The 18,910-nt window shown below is 28.6% G+C and overlaps 3 protein-coding genes and 2 non-coding genes across 7 annotated transcripts; 2 read left to right on the top strand and 3 right to left on the bottom strand.

Annotated features, from left to right (window-relative positions):
- The first annotated feature begins 4,928 nt into the window (after positions 1-4,928).
- Positions 4,929-9,279, top strand: LOC109818274 (multidrug resistance protein). Of its 2 annotated transcripts, XM_020384045.3 has the most exons (6): positions 4,930-5,229; positions 5,342-5,479; positions 7,953-8,039; positions 8,221-8,268; positions 8,604-8,746; positions 8,896-9,279. In XM_020384045.3, exons 1-6 carry the CDS (start codon positions 4,960-4,962, stop codon positions 8,906-8,908), a joined length of 699 nt encoding a protein of 232 aa, XP_020239634.1. In that variant the 5' UTR covers positions 4,930-4,959; the 3' UTR covers positions 8,909-9,279. The 2 variants fall into 2 exon arrangements, with proteins under 2 accessions (XP_020240302.1, XP_020239634.1); XM_020384713.3 differs by lacking the exon at positions 8,896-9,279 and having other exon boundaries at positions 4,929-5,229; positions 8,604-8,750.
- Positions 5,767-5,838, bottom strand: TRNAP-AGG (transfer RNA proline (anticodon AGG)). The gene has a single exon. It is a non-coding gene; the product is annotated as a tRNA-Pro (tRNA).
- Positions 7,398-7,469, bottom strand: TRNAP-AGG (transfer RNA proline (anticodon AGG)). The gene has a single exon. It is a non-coding gene; the product is annotated as a tRNA-Pro (tRNA).
- Positions 9,280-11,327: 2,048 nt separating the features above from the next.
- On the top strand, positions 11,328-12,458 carry LOC109799673 (small heat shock protein, chloroplastic). 2 transcript variants are annotated; one of them, XM_029274831.2, is made up of 2 exons: positions 11,328-11,585; positions 11,832-12,458. In XM_029274831.2, the coding sequence occupies exons 1-2, from the start codon at positions 11,399-11,401 to the stop codon at positions 12,323-12,325; spliced, it is 681 nt and encodes a 226-aa protein (XP_029130664.1). In that variant the 5' UTR covers positions 11,328-11,398; the 3' UTR covers positions 12,326-12,458. The 2 variants fall into 2 exon arrangements, with proteins under 2 accessions (XP_029130664.1, XP_020215873.1); XM_020360284.3 differs by having other exon boundaries at positions 11,329-11,585; positions 11,835-12,458.
- A 592-nt stretch (positions 12,459-13,050) lies between these two features.
- On the bottom strand, positions 13,051-16,122 carry LOC109803943 (two-component response regulator ORR26). Its single transcript, XM_020365648.3, has 3 exons — positions 15,520-16,122; positions 13,795-13,947; positions 13,051-13,676 (listed from the first exon to the last, which is right to left on the bottom strand). The coding sequence occupies exons 1-3, from the start codon at positions 15,644-15,646 to the stop codon at positions 13,285-13,287; spliced, it is 672 nt and encodes a 223-aa protein (XP_020221237.2). The 5' UTR covers positions 15,647-16,122; the 3' UTR covers positions 13,051-13,284.
- Between the last annotated feature and the right edge of the window lie 2,788 nt (positions 16,123-18,910).

The raw sequence follows: 18,910 nt of genomic DNA, 5'->3' as shown, positions 1-18,910 counted from the left end.
TATCTCATGCAAGGCAACATCAAAATCTTCATTAGTATATAGCTTATACTTTTGTTCCCAAAGTTGCCTCAAAGGGCACTTTCGTTTTCAATGATTTTTCAATGAACACTTCGTTTCAAGATTAGTAATCTGATAACAAAAGTCAAATGAAAATAAAGGGTGAAAAATAATGCTATGACTTGGAACAAATCTGTGGGCTGCAGAGCCTCTAGGATTTGCTAGGAGTTTGCTATTGCTACGCAAGGCTAGTTTGAAAAGCTTAGAAACAAGAAAGAGACAAAGCTATTCTAAAGTCGATTTTCTTTCTATTTGACATGTTGGGGCCCACAATGCTATGTATGGGTTGAACTAATCGCTTGTGGTTGTGTGCTGTTCCCACGTCGTGGATTGGATAGAAAATTAACGTTTCTCAAGGGACAATTCCTTCTTCAAGGATCGGGATTTTCTTTTCACTTTTTATATATATAATTTTAGGGGTGTCCTAATCTAAGTCATGAAAAACATGAAATGGTTGAGATTCTTAAGTGTGCTAACAAAGTTTCGATTCCATATTTGTATGTATTAAGAAGATTTTATTAGGAGAGATAAAATATGCATTGGTAGTCTTCTCTTTATTAGTTGAAAAATATTTTTCATGCAATTTTTTTTAAAAAAGACAATTTTATTTTTAATTCTGCTGTTTTTGTCAATTTGTTATTTTCCCTTTATTTTAAATTTGAGACATTCAGTTTCTTTAATTTTAAATATAAGAGATTTTAGTCTTCTCATTGAATTCATATTTATTAATTATTAAATTTTATTGTTTATTTATACCTTAGAGTTTAGGTCAGTCGCTAAAATATATGGAAACAAAGATTTTTTATATTATTTTTTTTATTTTTATCTTTACATATTATGTCATTAAATATCATTAATTAAATTAAGTTATGATAGGCCAATGAATAAAGTCAAAATTTAATAATTAACGAATATTAAATTGATAATAAAATTAAAATTTTGTATTTTTAAAAATAAATAGATTAAATATTTTTATTTTAAAATAGAAGAATTAAAATTAAGTATTAATAGAAATAAAGAAACTAGGGGTGAGCATTAAACCGACACCCGAACCGAACCCGAAAAACCCGATAAAAAATATTGTTTTTGGGTGGGTTCGGGCGGGTCTTATGGGTAAATCGGGTTAAAATTTTGATTTTATACGGGTTATATTGGGCGGGTTCGGTTTTGAATTTTTAAACCCGCCAAAAACCGAACCCAACCGAAAATGAGATAAGTTTAAATTTTTATTACTTTTGTATAACTAAACAACAATGGTCCAAACTTAAAAGTCTTTATTTCAAGTATAATATAGTCATCAATTTGTAACTTATTTTTTTCCTTTTTCTCATAACTTAGATATTTATTTTGTCTTCTCCTTCCTCATTCAACTTCTCAACACACTAGTCCATTTTTAGAGTTATCTTTTTGCTTCTTTCTTTGTCTTTCTTTTCCATCTTCTTATCTCCATTTTGAGTACATTTTGTGTGACTGTGATTTCTTATGATTTTGTAATCTAACTTTATATTTCTTTTCCATGTAACAACTATGAATTTTGTTATCTTTTATTTTTTCTTCTTTAGTTTGTAAATGTTTCAACTACGAATCTACTTACACCATCTATTGTCACCTTCATTCTATTTTTATACATTATTTTAAAAATATTTTTTATCGTTTTAAGCTTCATCTTCCTTAAGATAAATTGGTTTACAAAAAAATTCAAACCCGATTATACCCACCCGCTTAAATCCGAATCCGTTTCAACCCGAACCGCCTCAAATCGAAAGCTCAGTCGGTCGGATATGGGTTGGACATTTTTCACCCGAACCCGACCAAACCCACCCGTTGCTCACCCCTAAAAGAAACTGAAGATACAATTTAACTTTAAAAAAAAAAAAAAAAAAAAAAAAACTAAGTCAAAGTGTAGAGTTTTTTTAGCAATCTACTATCTCAGCTAAGGCTAATACACCGATGTTGCCATGTGTAAAATATATATATGAAGTTGTAACAAAAAAAAAATGAACTTGATAACTCTTTATTTTATTTTTAAATGTATTTATCACTGACACTGAGATTTTTTATTTTACTTTTCAATGTTTCAAATCAATAATAAAAGTTTGAAATTAAAGATGCTCATTTACATTCATGTAAATAAGCATATTATATATTAGTTTCCCTTAAGAGAGAAAATTGTTCAAAATAGAAAAGAGAGCAATGTAATTTGTCTCCCAAAGAATAAGAGTAATTATCAAAATTTAAATTTAAATTAATATTTCTTACATAAGATTCCTTGATTTTTTTTTAAATAGGATGATAACTTTTTTGAATATATAATTTATTATAAAAAACATAATAACATATTTCATCATTTTAATTTTCTACTTTTCAAAAATACATTATATAATTAAATAATTATATTTTATCTAGATATTAATTGGTCATGTTATTCCCAGTCATTAATTAAACCACGACTAAATTGAATTCAAAATCTGGTTTAAATTAAAAAGTACAGTCGAATTTAAACCAAATTAAAATCCTATCATTTTTTGGCAAAAGAATCAAACCCAACAATAAACACCCGTGATATGAAAGATTTTTGGCCAAACGAAATGTATATCGAAGGTGATTTATTTGCACAATTTTTTTACTCTTTGCATTTTTTTTTCATCCAGACTTGAATTTATAATTATGTATCATTAGTTTGAGTGATTTAATATTTATATTTCTTAATTAAAGATTAATATTGAATATATATTTTAAATATAAAGTCGTACGATTAAAGATATTATTCTTTTAGATACAAACATAATAAGAAGGAATTATACCTCCTTATTAAAAAATATATATATATTAAGTGTCATTGAAAATAAGGACATGTTAGTAAAGTTAATTAATTTAGTTAATAGTATTAGTTTGGTCTTAAATTAATATTTTTGTCCAAAATTATTTTCTTTCTCCTTAACTAATTATTGAATTTAAAGAAATGATTTTAATTAAATGTATTTTGTAAAAACTAATTAATAAAAAAACATTTTAAATATATTTTTATAAAAAATTAAACAACATTTTTTTATTTGGGTCATATAAAAAAGAAGAAATGGAGTATTTTCAGGGTACTATTGTAATATATTATAAAGTTTGTTATTAATGACAAATGTCAATGTTGTTTTCATTTATTTTTATTATTAATGTTTTATTTTATCAGACTTATAATATAATTATTTTATGCTGATATTAATTTAATTACCTAGAATTTTATTTTATTTTAATCCATTTATATAACTTTAGAGATTATTCATAAGTTTTTTAAATTAAATTAATTTTCATTATATTTAAATAGTGTTTAAAAGAACACAGTGGTACAGTATATGACATTAATGATATACATTTAATTATACAACACCGTGTCTCACTTCAGGGTATTTATTAAGATAAGGTACAATTATATATATATATATATATATATATATATATATATATATATATATATATCACGTCATTATCAAATAGTAATAAGTATTTTTAAAAAAAATTAAAATTCATAATTTTTTTAGATTCTAACATCTTTGTAATTTTTAAGAAACGGATAAAAATAACTTTACACTGCTTAACAATAATTAAATAACACGTTACGAACATTGGATAGCATTTTTCATTTAATTTTGAATAATACGTTAATAGTGCACTAATATTATCTAATTTTAACAATTAAATGAACTAAACTTATAATAAATTTTTCATGAAACCAAAATTCAATATGTACAAAACTACATAAACCAAAAGTAAAATTAAGCTTTGCTTCTTTTATGTATAAGAATCGAATGTGGTGCCAAAAGTTTATAATAATTTACACTCACAACTAAACCATATGAACAATGAGAGTTCATAATAATAGTTCAAACACCCTTCTACCAACTAAACTAGAAGAAATTATAATTAGAGAGTAACTACGGTACCCTCAAAGATCGAGAGGTTTCAATACATTTTTATATAAATTTATAAAAGATTTTAAAAAAATTAATTTAATTATAAAATAAATAATTCAAATTATACTTATAAAATAAAAAGTAAGATAAAATTATAAACTTTAAAATTATAAGATTTCAATAATATTATAAAATATTAAAAAAGAAAAAATTAATAAATAGTAGACATAAAAAATTATTAAAATTATAATATAGAAATTCAAAAATTTAAGACAAAAAGACAAAAAATATACTTAACAAATTATTAAAATTAAAATATAGAAATTTCAAAATTTTAAGTGAAAAGATAAAAATATACTTAAAAAATTATTAAAATTAAACTATTTAAATATATAATAATATTATTACAAATAAATTAGAATATATAAAATAAAAATAAAATAATAAAATAATTTAAAAATTAAAAGAATAAAATATCATAAATATTATTTAAATAAATTATTAAAAATATAAAATATAAAAAACTGTACCGGTACCCTCTCAAATAACATTGGTACCATAGAATTTCTCTTATAATTATTTACACACGGTAATCAATTTAGCTGGAATTTTTAGTGTGTGAGAGTAGTTATATAAAGAAAAAGAAACTCATCTACGTGGAATTTTTTTTCCTCCATAAAACTTATTTATTTATTTATTTTATTGAGAAGTGTGAGAATATAATTTGAGAAGGAAACAAAAGGAGGCATTTGGTAATTGGTTGGTTGAATTGAGTTCGTCCTCAAAATTATTTCTCCTTGAGAAAAAAAAAAAAAAATTTGAAGGATGAGAATTTATTATATTATTTTTATTTTTGTTAAATTAAATGGTGTGTGCCTCTCCATCCTCCACGTGTATGGCTTCTTTTCCTCCTAATAATTATTCCAATTAAAAAAAAAACTAAAAAAAAGCAAAAAAATTGATACGGATAAGAAAAGCTCAGTCTCGTTCCGGAGCAATGGAAGTAGCAATGTCTCTGAACGCGCTCGTTCGTCTTCCTCTCTCGAGTTCGCGCTTCCACGACGAGGCTCCGGCGAGACACTCTCTGTTTTCGAGCCGCACGCGGCGGAGTTGCAAGGCTCCGCCACCGCGGCACGTGCTGGTGGTGGAAGCCAAGGGCAAAAAGGGAATGATGTCTCGTCAATTCCAGCGCTCCGCACCTCCTCCTTTGCCCAAACTCGAAGACGATGGGAATCCCAAATTCGTTATCTTCATTCGCATGGCCAATGTAATCAATCATTAAATACCATATCCTTTCTTAATTTTTTTTATTAATTTATAATTGTAATTATATTTTGTTATGATTATTTTTTCTCAAATTACCTATTCTAACCTTGCAGGTATACCTTTGGTACCCTCTTAGCATCGTAACAGGTGGCACCACTGCTAAAATCATGGTTGCGGCTAAAGATAATTTCCTGGGCAAGTATATTTATAAAGACACCCTTGATAGAAATCTCGCCGCTGTTATCTACCGGGTAAGATTTTTCCCCATTTTATATTGCTGCTGCTATATAATACTATTAGCTTTAAATTAATGTTTCTATGATTTAAGTGCTGCATGCTATTTTTGTCTACCTCACTTGTTATGTTGATAAGCTTGTTTTATATTTTATTTTTGTGTTTTATTGTATTGGTGCGAGAGGCAACTTATATGATGATCGATGATGATATTGATAATGGGAGAAGCGTTTTTTTTTTCTTAGTGAAATTGAAAAGAAAAAAAAAAAAAAAAAAAAAAAAAAAAAAAAAAAAGAGGAAAAAAGGGGCATTCCGAGAATTGAACTCGGGACCTCTCGCACCCTAAGCGAGAATCATACCACTAGACCAAATGCCCACCATCATTTGGTAGTACGTGCTGTTTGGAGAATTGAATTCATATAAGTAGTATTCTGTTCTTGTCTCCCTTTTTTTGGGTGAAATGTTTTTGTCTCCGTATTATGTTGACTAGTCGAGATACTTCGTTACACAGATAAAATATTAGATAGTCATCCGTGATTATTCAGAAAGAATATGAGAAATTATTTTTTTTCGACGTGTAGAGAGATATAATGGGTCACTAAAAAATGGAAATAAAAAACAGTTACATACACTAATATCTTTTTTTATAATAAGTATAGATAAGTGTGATATTTTATTTGTTTTATTGCAATGGTACCAGAGGCAATTAAAGTAATATGATAATGAAATGAAGCCATGTTTTCTTCCAATGAATTTGATTAAAAAAAAGGAGAAAGGGGCATTATGAGAAATGAACTCGGAGCCTCTCGAACACTAAGCGAGAATCATACCACTAGACCAAATGTCCAGCATCTATTAAATGAATTGTTATAACAATGTGAAGCATTTTCTGAATGGAATATGTGCTGCCTGTATAAAATTTACTACTGTCATCTTAAAAACGAATAATGCTTGGTTTGTGTTGGCATCAACCACAACATATTACATGTATTTGATATATCTGTGTGAGATTGACAGAACTAGATTGCGTTTGGCTGTTTGCAAAATTGATTTTGGTTAAACTTGATTTTGAAATGAAATGACATGATTAATGCTTAAAGGGAGTTAGCAGTAAAACGCTGTATAAAACTTTTGATGCAATGCAAAAGGTACTTATAGTTGTTCCAATTCGAATCAACTTTGGACTTATAACCAATTCCTCAATGTGAAACTAAACATGTGAACATTTATCTAAAATCACATTTAGTTAATATTTCAATGTGATTTTAGATGATCCAAAATGAATCCAAACGTTCACCAAGTATATGGGTGTGTAGGAAACAAGATGAGACCAGCTGTGCAGATGAGGCGATGTGTTTGGATGACATTATTCTTTAACAATTGATGTGTTGTGTTGTGAGTCCTATATTACCATATTTGGATATTTATTCAACAAGGATTTATCACAGGAGAATTTATTCATTAGCATGATCTCAAAGTTTACTAAAATAAGCTATAAAAAAAATTTATTTGGCAAAAAAATTCACTTTAAAATTCATCGAAATAAACTGAAAATAGTAAAATCATAAGCGGCTTTCATATGCCCAAATAAGCTCTTTGTAAGTTCTTCCAAGTTCCAAACATGCTAGAGATCTATCGTAATCACTATATTGTGGGTGTGCTTTATCAGTTATGCATACCGAGTGTGCTTTTTTCCACATTTTCTATCCGTGTGCTAGTGTTACTGCTATATAATATTAATTTGAAGCCATAAAGAAGAATTTATTTAAGCACATGCTACGTCTGTCTCCCCATTATGTTGATAAGTGTGCTTTATATTTTAATCTTGTGTTTTATTGCATTGGCTAGACTTCAGAGACAACTAATATGTCAATACTTAATAGTTAATAGAATAAGATACATATTTTTTTAATGAAAATGAAAGGAAAAAAAAATGGGGCATTCCGAGAATTGAACTCGGGACCTCTCGCACCCTAAGCGAGAATCATACCACTAGACCAAATGCCCACCTTGGTTTTAACAGATTTTGCTGCCTTTATAAAAATGAATAATACTTGGTTTGTCTTAGGATCTTGCACAACACGTCACATCTATATCTATGTGAGATGGCAGAATTAGTGTTGGGTGTGTGGGAAATGAGGTGAGACCAACTGCACAGATGAGGAGATATGTTCTTAAACAATTGATGTTTGTTGAGTCCTTTATTCAACAAGGATTTATCACGAGAGCTCATTCATAAACATGATCCTGAAGCTTACTAAAATTCGCCAAACAAGGTTTATTTTGTTAAATTTCACTGTAAAACTCATTGAAATAAATTAAAAGAGCCAATAGTATGGTCATAAGCTACTGTCATGTCCAAATAGGCTCTAAGTTCTCCCAAACACACTAGAGATGTTGCGTAATTACTAATTACTATACTGCGCTGTGCTTTGTTATTTACTCATTGTCCTGTTTTTGTTGCTGACTGTTTTGCTTCAATTCAATTAGGATGAGAAGGAGGTACAGAAATCTGCTTTCAAACAGTACCGTGTATTACGATCAGCTACTGATTTCAGATACGGCTACAAACTTGTTGTAATGCTCCTATACTTCTTTTATGCTATATCTCAACAAATATTTTAAATGCAATTTCAGTTTTTACATAGTTATCGATCAAAAGTTTTTACGTTGTTGAAATTTTACTTTATACAGAAGTTAGAAGACCATTCCCACATGTTATCTGTTGTTTTAACTTTTTGGTATGATAAATTTGCAGGAAAATGGCAATATAAGAGCTGCTCTTTCTACCACTGACGTTATTGAGGTAACACTCTTGACATGTTCTCTGTTACCATCATAATGTTTTTTTGAAGTTCCACGCAGAATTTTAAACCTCTCAGCATTAGAAATGTATATGTTTTACTAATACAACAAAAAAATTCTGGTTGTTTTTGCAACTTTTCAGTTTGATATATTTGCAGGAAAATAGTAACTTTCATTATCATTGGAATTTATAGATTTAGATTTTTGACTCCTATAGATTGATAATAGTCCACATTATGTATACTTTCTACTTAATTATATTATTTTTATCCAAATATTCAGGAAAACTATTTTGGATACTTTCCCACTAATATATTATGTTTTTCCAAATTGAAGCTCCCAACCGAAGATCAACTAAAAACCGTTCTTGATAAAGTGAAAGACTTTTTCGGAGACGCAAAGGAATCTTTTGGGAAGATAACATCATTGGGCACTACTGCAACGGAGGATTCAGACGAAGATACAAAAGAAAAAGCCAAGTGAGTTTTACTTTTTGCATCTTAATGCCCGAAGAAATACTCGCAATTTTGATTATATGCACTTCTATAAGCATTATTCACTTAAAATGGACAAGGTATGTAATTTTCAAAATTTCTCATGATTTGGATTATTTACGTGCCAATGTCAGGGTTAAAGGATGAAACTATAGCCGGATGATTTGCTTGAATTGTTATGAGTAGCCTGTGGTCCTATGTGCTCAGAAAGCTCAATTCTGTTTATGGATTGGTAAATGAGAAAATTCGGTGCACAACAATGCTACTCGAGGTTTTGTTCTTAGATCTGTCATCTGTAACCATCAAAATTATTTTATGTTCTGCAGAGTGAACACCTCCTTTACAATACTGATGACTCATGTATGTTACAATCCATGATGCTTTGGAATAGATAGCATGTAGGATGATCATGTAATGGCACCGTTATCAGTTCAAGAGATTCCTGGAACTGTTGTACAAATTACGGGTTATTGTAATATCTACGCATTTTATTTGACAGGAATTCACTTATTTACTCAGGATTGCATTATCAACTAGACCAATTTACACTGGAATTGTGATCCTCGAAACTCGATGCAAACCGGAATATTTATAAACTACACAATAGAATGTATGTGCTTGTTTGTTTACATGGCTATAGTATAGCCACCTGTTTATGAAAAATAAAACAAAATAAACTTTATGAGAAACTTGTACGTGTTTATTTGTAGCCATTTGGTGGATTTTCTCCAATTGCATAATTACGTTTTTTTTTTCTTCTTCCGTTTAACGCTGAATGTTTTTGAACTCAGAATACAAACCTACTCTCTAATTATACTTTATACTTGCATATAAAATAAGTTCGGCCGAAGTATAAGTAGCATTTGTTTCAAAGTATAATATTACAGTCTTGATAAACATATTCTCATAAATATTATGTCTAAATATTGTTTTCAGGAGCATTTATTTCTTGGTTGCTTAGGGTATCTTTTGGCAAGTTAGAGACTAAAAAGATTGAACTTTTAACTATATGTAATTTTTAATATATGGAAATAAAATCTAGTAATAAGAGAGTTTGCAATAAATCACAAATCTATCTTGACTAAGCATGTGAGTTAATTTTCTTTCATTCTTTAACATGTTTAAGAAATATAGTTACTTTTTAATTATATTATATTATTTTATTTTTTAAGAAGATATAACTCTTTCATTTGATCAATTTATGGAAATAAAATAATATATTTAGTCGTGTCTTCATATCTTAGAGGAGATTGAATTTTAATTTTTTGATTAAAGAGTATAAATATCGAACTATTTAATTTAATAGTTGACTTTTGATGAAAAAAATTATCATTTAGTAAAAATGCCACAACCTCATTTTTTTTTTCTTCTATGAGCACCGTTCATGATATAAGAGGTTTGGGTTTTGAATCCGACCTCTTTCAGATTGTGGTCCAAAATTTGTCAATCTTATTCGATTAAGTGAAGCTTGAAACACCTCATTTGTGGAAACCATTATAGATAAATCTTATGTGGCACTGAATTACTTCACGTTTTCAAAAAATAATTTAAGTATTTAAACATATGAGATGAAGTTTAATGAGGTAAACTATATTTTATATTTATACTTTTTTACACTATAGTTATTTTGAAAAATAAAAAAAGGAAAATATGTTGTGCACATATTTTTATTTTATTATCGTAAACTAAGTCGTATAAACTTAATTTTTTCTCTACAAAAAAGAAAATTATAAATTAAACCTATCATACATTTAATTAACAAATTTCATTGTAATAAATTTTAACTTTTTGATGATTTTTTTAATTAGAGAGAGAAATGTTACAAACGTATTATTTTGAATTAGTTAAAATTTATGGAAAAACATTAAAAATGTATTAAGAAAAGTTTATTATTAACACTCCCTTATCAAAGAATATTTTATATATATATATATATATATATATATGTGTGTGAATATTCGATAATACCACATATTTAAAGTAAGTAGAACTATTATAAACAACAAATTTATACTATAGTAATTCACTTTAAAAAAAAAAACAAATAAAAAATCTCAATGATTAATAAAAATTAAAACAGTAATAAATTTATACCTTTTTTATCAATGGTTTATTTTTATATTAATTATTATTGTTTCTTATTTTCTGTTTAAATCAACCACTAATATTATATATACATCACAATATGTAACAACAAAAACATATACTCACTAAGACATGAAAATATTAAAATCTAACTGAAACATAAGTATTCATTCATTTACTCCATCCTTGCATCGGTTGTGATCAAACCAATCAAACATAAAAAAATAAAAAGAAAAAAATATGAAAATATAACAATTAACACGGAATATTGAAGATTGGGCATGGAAGACCTCTCATTTGGCAGAAACGTAGTCAAAGCTTATCTAAGAAGTTGGAAAAGGATCTATAACATGTCTGGTTCTCGAAAATTCTGGAAAGCTAAATAAATAATAATACTAGAATCTCAATTCTTAAGACCCCCCACATGATCATGTCGTGCTTTCCAGAACCATCTATCCCCCCTTCTATATATATTTCACAAAATCCTTTTCCACATAACATTCAAATTAAAAACTCAATTTCTTGTGTTTGTGGTGACACGACACTAGACAAATGGCACACGCTTTATCCTCCAATGTGGCTCTTAACGTTCCCACATTGAGGTACCTTGGTCCAAAGCAGTTGAAACCCGTGAGGGTGATGATGGGAGATGCAAGAGAAAAAGTTGAGCATGTTCCAAGACACCACCACAACCACCATCCCCTCCCCAAAAAGAAACTTCCCCCTACCGCACCCATAGGTAATTATAATTCAACTCAATTATAGTTTATGATGCTGATCAAAAATTAATAAAATTTGATTATCTATCACTTAAAATAAGTCGAAATTATGATAATTAATCCTGAATTATGTAATCATGACATGATTTTAGATTGGTTTTGTTTATTTAGTTTTTTCTTCTTCTTCACATCCTTAGAGAACCCCTGCCCTTATTCTATACAAAAAGAGTTTATTGATTGAATTAACATGTTAAATTGTCCAAAAGCAGGGTTGTGGGACAAGTTTCCTACGGCTAGGACAGTGCAAGAGATGATGGAGACAATGGAAAGAATGATGGAGGACCCTTTTGCCTTGAGCACACTTGAGTGGCCTTCTTCTCCACTTCCAAGTGAGGGAGTTGGTGGGTACAAAAGAAGGGGAAGAGCACCATGGGAGATCAAAGAGGGAGAGAGTGAGTACAAGATGAGGTTTGACATGCCAGGGATGAACAAGGAGGATGTGAAGGTGTGGGTGGAGGAGAAGATGCTTGTGGTCAAGGCTGAGAAAGAACCAAAGAAGAAGCATGAGAATAATGGGATTGTGGAACATGAGGAGGAAGATTGGTCTGCTAAGAGTTATGGTAGGTATAGCAGTAGGATTGCTTTGCCTCATAATGTTCAGTTTGAGAATATTAAGGCTGAAGTTAAGGATGGTGTGCTCTATATAACTATACCTAAGGCTAGTAGCTACTCAAACATCTTGGATATTCAAGTTCAATGATTCATTTTGTTTGTGGTAATTGTTGTTTGTTGCAGAGAGCTTTTCTTTTGAGAAAAAAGATAGAAGAATGTGTAAATATGTTTTTTTTTTTTTTTTAAAACTAAGTTTAGTGTTTGTTATACTTTTACATGTATTTCTCTCTTGAGTAGATGTATTGTTAGTACATAATTTTGTAAAAATGGTTAGAAATTATCGCTAATTCATAATATAAAAAATGTTATAAAAAAAAGTAAAAAAAATAAAATAAAATAATATAAGATGAAAATCTGATTGATCTCTTTTCTTTATAAGAAAACTAAATTATTTATGAAAAAGAACTAAACTATTTATAAATATATGTGTTAATTAAATAATTATATAAAAAAGAATCATACATAACAAAAATATAAATAATAATAATTAATAATGAATATTAATATTTACTAATTAAGTCACTAATTAATATTTATTAAAAAAAAATAATTATAAAAAGAAATGAATTCTTTAAGTAAATTACTGTCCTAAAAAATTAGTTTTAACTTTTGGTTAAGTAATATTTTGATTTATAAAAATGAATAAAAATCATAATCTTATAATTAGTCAAACAAATAAGAATATCTTCATTGAGAAGTGTTTATTATAATTTTATTTTATTTTATATAAGATTTATCATATCATCCACACAAAACTCACAATATATTTTTATAAATTTCGTCTCAATAATTAAATTTTATAAGTAACACATATTTTTATAATTTTTTTTATTTACATTTCACTTTTTAAAAAGTTAAAAATTAATGTAACTAATTTTAATTTAATATGATAAATGATTTTTTTATTTATAGAAATAATTTGTATTCTAATTAATATTATTTATTTAAGAGTTCGTTTTTTTACTTTTAAACAATTTTTTTAAAATTATATTATTACATTCTAAACTTACTATCAAATCCAATCTGATTCACAGCTTTAACAAACTTCTAATGAAGATCTACAGACCAGACTACTCTAGCTTTCTTAGTGAAAGATGGATCCAAACATTCTTTGTCATAGTGTTTGTTATCTGCATCTTTTCTTTTCTTTGTTGAGGTCACATCTTCCACAGCAAACAAGTTCCCATCATCTGATTGCTCTGATCCATTTCTCATCAAGTGAATGCTCTCAGCTGATTGCTCTGATCCATTTCTCATCAAGTGAATGCTCTCAAAACTCTCAAAACTTTCAAATTCTCTTGCCTCATGTATCCTTTTTCTAAAGACATGTTGCCATATGTTTCGCAGCTCTTTCATCCTAATAGGCTTAAGGAGATAATCACATGCTCCATGTTGAACGCCTTTCATGACCCTGCTTGTTTCTCCATCAACAGACATCACTGAACAGCATTGTAAAGTGCAATTTGTCAGAGTATGGAGTTTCAATCAATGTGATCAAAGGACTACAATGATATCATATAACGAAAATCTGGAATATATTATTGATAGAGAACTGACTAATGAAAGGAAGATCCATCTCAAGCCCAACAAGCTCAAGAAGTTTAAAACCATCCATGTCAGGCATGTTTACATCGCTGATCACTATATCATATCCATCTTTCCTTTCACGAAGCAAGTTTAGAGCATGCCTTGCTAAACAACATGTAGTCACTGAAGCAAATGAAAGAAGAGTCAGAATGACCTTAAGAAATCAACTATCATAACAGAGAATAAATAAAGGATGTAATATGTATTTTGCTCTCCGAAATTTGCTAATTCTTTGAAATCTCACTTAAATGAATGACAGAAGAAAAAGAAAAGGCAATCGGTGACAAGAATTGGAAACTAGTTGTGAGACATAAAATAAAAAGCTTTAAATGTCTTCAGTTTCAGATATCTCTCAAATTACCGAAGTTTATGATCGATGTTGCATGATGTAAAGATCACATAACCTGTGAGACATAAGCTCTTGCTACTACGTAAGCCATTAAGACTAACGCTCAGAGATGTGTTCATATATTATCTGTTCTTGTTGCTACCATAATATCACTATTTCGATTGTGTTTCAATGGATATTTTTATCTGTCTCATATGTAAGCAATAAATTCCCTAGCCTCCATTTATGACAATAAAGTTTTTACAATCTACTAGGGACAAATGCCCAATCTAAGTGAGTTTGTAGTAATGCACCAATATCCCACATTTAAGTGTTGGTGATACTTATTCTAAAACTTACTTTACTGTTAGTTGAAAGTTATCGGAAATCACAAGTTTTTGTGGGAAGAGACTCATTAAATGTGATGTAGGACCCATTAAAATTTGTGATTTCTAATAATAATCCCAAAAGTAAAGAAAATATTAGTAAGAGGGTATCGATGGCGGCTGGCCTTGACTCACAAAAACATGTGCAGTTTCATTTATTCAGATTAATTCAGTTCCTGATATATTTTTTTAAGAACGAATCTGAACATGCCGTGGTTAGTGGCTAGTGGCTAGTGCACCAACTAGCCTCTCATTAAATTTTTAGTGCATGGTATCAATGGATGAGAGAGTGGATTACCAACATGGCATATTAGTTCCTAAGATACCATGAATAAACAATGCCAAAAGACAATAAACATAGATTAGGAAGAATCGAATTCGACACAGAACTTCTTTATGCCCCTCTCTAGATTTTTTTTTAATATCAACATGGCAACATAGACCATACAACCAGAGCTAAAAATTTGATTTTAACCTGCCCCATCTAATAATAACTTCGCAATCTGAACTTCTCTGCAATTCAAGCTTTTGCTTCTAGAAAAAATGAAAAGGATCTTCCTTTAAATAGATGAGAGATCAATCTATCAAGTAAAAGCCAAAATTAACAATTTTTTATATATAAAAATAATAGCCAAAAATCCAAAAAAAAAAATTAAATCTGCAATTAACAATAGCCAACTGTTTAAATGTCATCAGTTTACATGCTTATTAGAAGGAAATTTGTTTCTTTTTTTTGTCATAAAAAAAGATGCACATTCCTTAGAAACTGATCCATGACACCACATACTAAACTTCAAAAAACTAAACCAAAACTTCGAAACATGATCTCTTGGACAGAAGAGTAACAGTGTACAAGAACCTTTTATATCAATTTTGTAGATCTCCAATACATCAAACTAATATCACTAACTTGTAACTTATCACACAAAAAAATAGCACTGTGGAAGAAAAATGAACCACTCATGACATAAACAAACCAACCTTCATAATTGCACTTCTTGAGCATCTTCTCAAGGATCTTGAGCCACGTTGGATCATCATCCACAACAAGAACTCTCAAGCCAGCAGGAAAATCACGTCGAGGGGAAGAGAAGCAACCATTATCCATTTTTGTGAGAGACAAAGAAAAGTGTCACTGCTTCTATTGGTGCTGTGTTGTGAGTTAAAAAAAAAAGGCTTGGTTTGTTTGTGGGCTTATAATAAGTTAACTGTCCCTGTGGCGTACGTTAGTATATCCCTTTGGGTTGGTTTGGTCCTACCTACAAACAACTTCAGTGCTACTTGTTAAAGAAAACATTAGTATTATAGTATCATAGGAAGGAACTAGGAACAGTGATACAGTTTTTTAAGATTAATGCCGAAAGATGAGGGACACGTTGGGTGGCTTTAACATATTTGGATTAAGAAAGAGAAAAATGAGAGTGAAAAAGTGAACTAAGTGGGAAGATTGTTGAGGCATCTCATGGAAAGTGAGGCTTAAAGCTTCACCTCAGGTTTTGTAATGTACTATACTGATAAACCTAGGGAAAAACAAACAGTGTTTCTACTTTCTACTGTACTTCTGGAACCTTGTGTTGTGTGGTGTTGTGGTGTGGTGCAGGTGCATTTCTAAAGGCCACTATACCCAGGTGTCCAAATGGCACTTTATGTTATTGTTAGAGGAATTTTACATGAACAGGATTTTCTTATGATAATAACAACACAAATGATGTACCAATATTCTTTGAATAATATTTTTATAACATTATTTTTTATTTATAATTCAACCTTATAAAAATAGTTCATAAATAATAATTGTTTTCACTGAATATTTTTTTTTAGACATACCTATTAGAAGTAAATAATAATTATATAAAAAATAAATAATAATAATTAATAGTAAATATTGATATTCATTAATTAAGTCATTATTTATTATTTATAAAAAAAATAATTATAAAAAATGAATTTTTTAAGTAAATTACTATCTTAAAAAATTAGTTTTAACTTTTAGTTAAGTAATATTTTGATTTATAAAAATGAATAAAAATCATAATCTTATAATTAGTCAAACAAATAAGAACATCTTCGATGAAAAGTGTTTATTATAATTTTATTTTATTTTATATAAGATTTATCATATCAGTCACACATAACTCACAATATATTTTTATAAATTTTGTTCCAATAATTAAATTTTATAAGTAACACATATTTTTATAATTTTTTTATTTACATTTCACTTTTTAAAAAGTTAAAAATTAATGTAATTAATTTTAATTTAATATTTTTTTGGTACAACGGGAAATTAAAGAAAGAAAGTAAAGGAAAGAAATAAAATAAAAAACAAATTATGGAACCCCAAGACATGCAGATTACGTGATGGACAAATTATCTAACATCAGAAGATCAAGTACGTTATTTGGTGGTATATCCCAGTTCTCATCCCAGTCAGTTTTTGTTGTGTTTCAACTTGCAAGTCTATCTGCGACCTTATTGGCATCTCTGTTTATGTGAACTATGGTCGTGAACCAGCTTTTCCTCAAGAGAATACGAATATCCTCAATGGTTCCACAATGTTTATGACAGTGACTATGGTCCTCCTTCTCTAAGGGGAGCACTTTAGTAACTTCCAAGCAGTCTGATTCACAAATAATATGCTTCCAACCCTTTTCCCAACATCTAGAAAGACCAGTCTTGATAGCAAGCAGCTCGGCTAGAATGTGGTCGCCCTTCCCAGCTGTTTTGGAAAACCCATAAAGCCATCTTCCAGCGCAGTCCCGAACCACCCCACCAATACTCATCCTACCATTAGATACATTAAAGCTGCCATCCACGTTCAGTTTCAAAAACTGATTCTTAGGAGGGGTCCAGGGAGAGTGATTAAACTCATGTTGCAGCATTTTATTCAAGTAAGGGAGCTCCGCAAGTGAATTATAAATGCCACGAATAACATTATTGATGTTCCATTCATCCTTTCCAGCAGCAAATATGCTGTTATTTCTCCACTTCCAAGCCCACCAGAGAACCGTGATAGTTTTAGGTGAGTCTTTAGAATTTATGACATTTTTGAACCAGCTAATAATATTATCGGGTGATAGAAGAGGTCCACTACTGATAAATTATTTTTTTATTTATAGAAATAATTTGTATTCTAACTAATATTATTTATTTAAGAGTTCTTTTTTTTTTTTTACTTTTAAACAATTTTTTTAAAATTATATTATTACATTTTAATGAGAATTACTAATAAAAATTGTATTAAATAACCATTAATACTATTCATTGGAAACGCTGCCAAGGTTGAGTGTACAACCTAAATATTGTTACTATATGTTGTGTTACTCAAACTTGAGTTATTGCATTAATTTGTGTCTTTGATTGGTTTTATTAAATGATAAATTTATTTTATACAATTAACTTTAATACATTTTAATGGTAGGATTGTGAACTGCACATACTGCAGATTTGAAATTAAATTTCCGTTGTGACAGTACCAAACTATTTTGTTGACTTTTTTTTTAAAATCAACAAGGTCCCTATAAGCAACTAAAATTTGAAAATCTTGAGTTATCTGCAACCCTTATTTAGCTGACTTATCAGTCACTTATTAGTTTTTCAAGTAACTCATCTCTCTTTAAAAGATGGAGAAAATATTGAAAAGTTAATCAAGCAGTGTAGAGTTATTTTACATTAGTAATTAATTATATCTTTTAATTGTGTCATGTTACCGTTAAAAGTAAATATGTTTATAATGATATGACACAATTAAAAAATATAATTAATTGAAATGTAAAATCTTTTTACACTAACCGTGTATAAGTAATTAACTCAATATTAAAACTATCTTTTTAGTTTTCAGTCCAATAATGTATTAAATGTTTTATTATTTTTTGATAAATTTTAGCAAATTATAGTGTGTTATAATAGAGAATGTAGTATTAATATTTCTCCAAAAATATAGATAGTCTTTAAAGATGCATATTAATTTCCGAACTATGTTTCAAAACTTATAAAAATAGTTATTTGTAGAGAAATGTTCACATATTTCTAATGTGAAACAATTTTGACGGTCGTTTCTCAGAAGAAAGTGATTAAAAGTAATTTATATAAATCTGTCAAAAAATAATATATAAAATATTTTTGCCAAAATCATAATAAAATTATATTAATAGCAAAATATTATAATTTGTAACTTTTTTTTGTTACCATAGTTTTTAAAACAATGGTTAATCATTATTAAAAAGTATGAATCAACGGGCACGTTGTTGGGCTGGCGTAGATCGAACAATAATAATTGCGGATATGGCCGTTGGACATTATTATTTATTTATACTTCGTTTAGATTTGGCATAAAAATTATTGGTTAATTAGACATTATAACATTTTTTTA

This window comes from Cajanus cajan, chromosome 3 (assembly GCF_000230855.2).
Source record: "Cajanus cajan strain Asha chromosome 3, NIPB_CcT2T_4, whole genome shotgun sequence".
In the NCBI taxonomy this organism is placed as follows: domain Eukaryota; kingdom Viridiplantae; phylum Streptophyta; class Magnoliopsida; order Fabales; family Fabaceae; genus Cajanus; species Cajanus cajan.
Note: the sequence above shows the minus strand (reverse complement) of the source record. Positions and strands in the feature narration are given on the sequence as shown.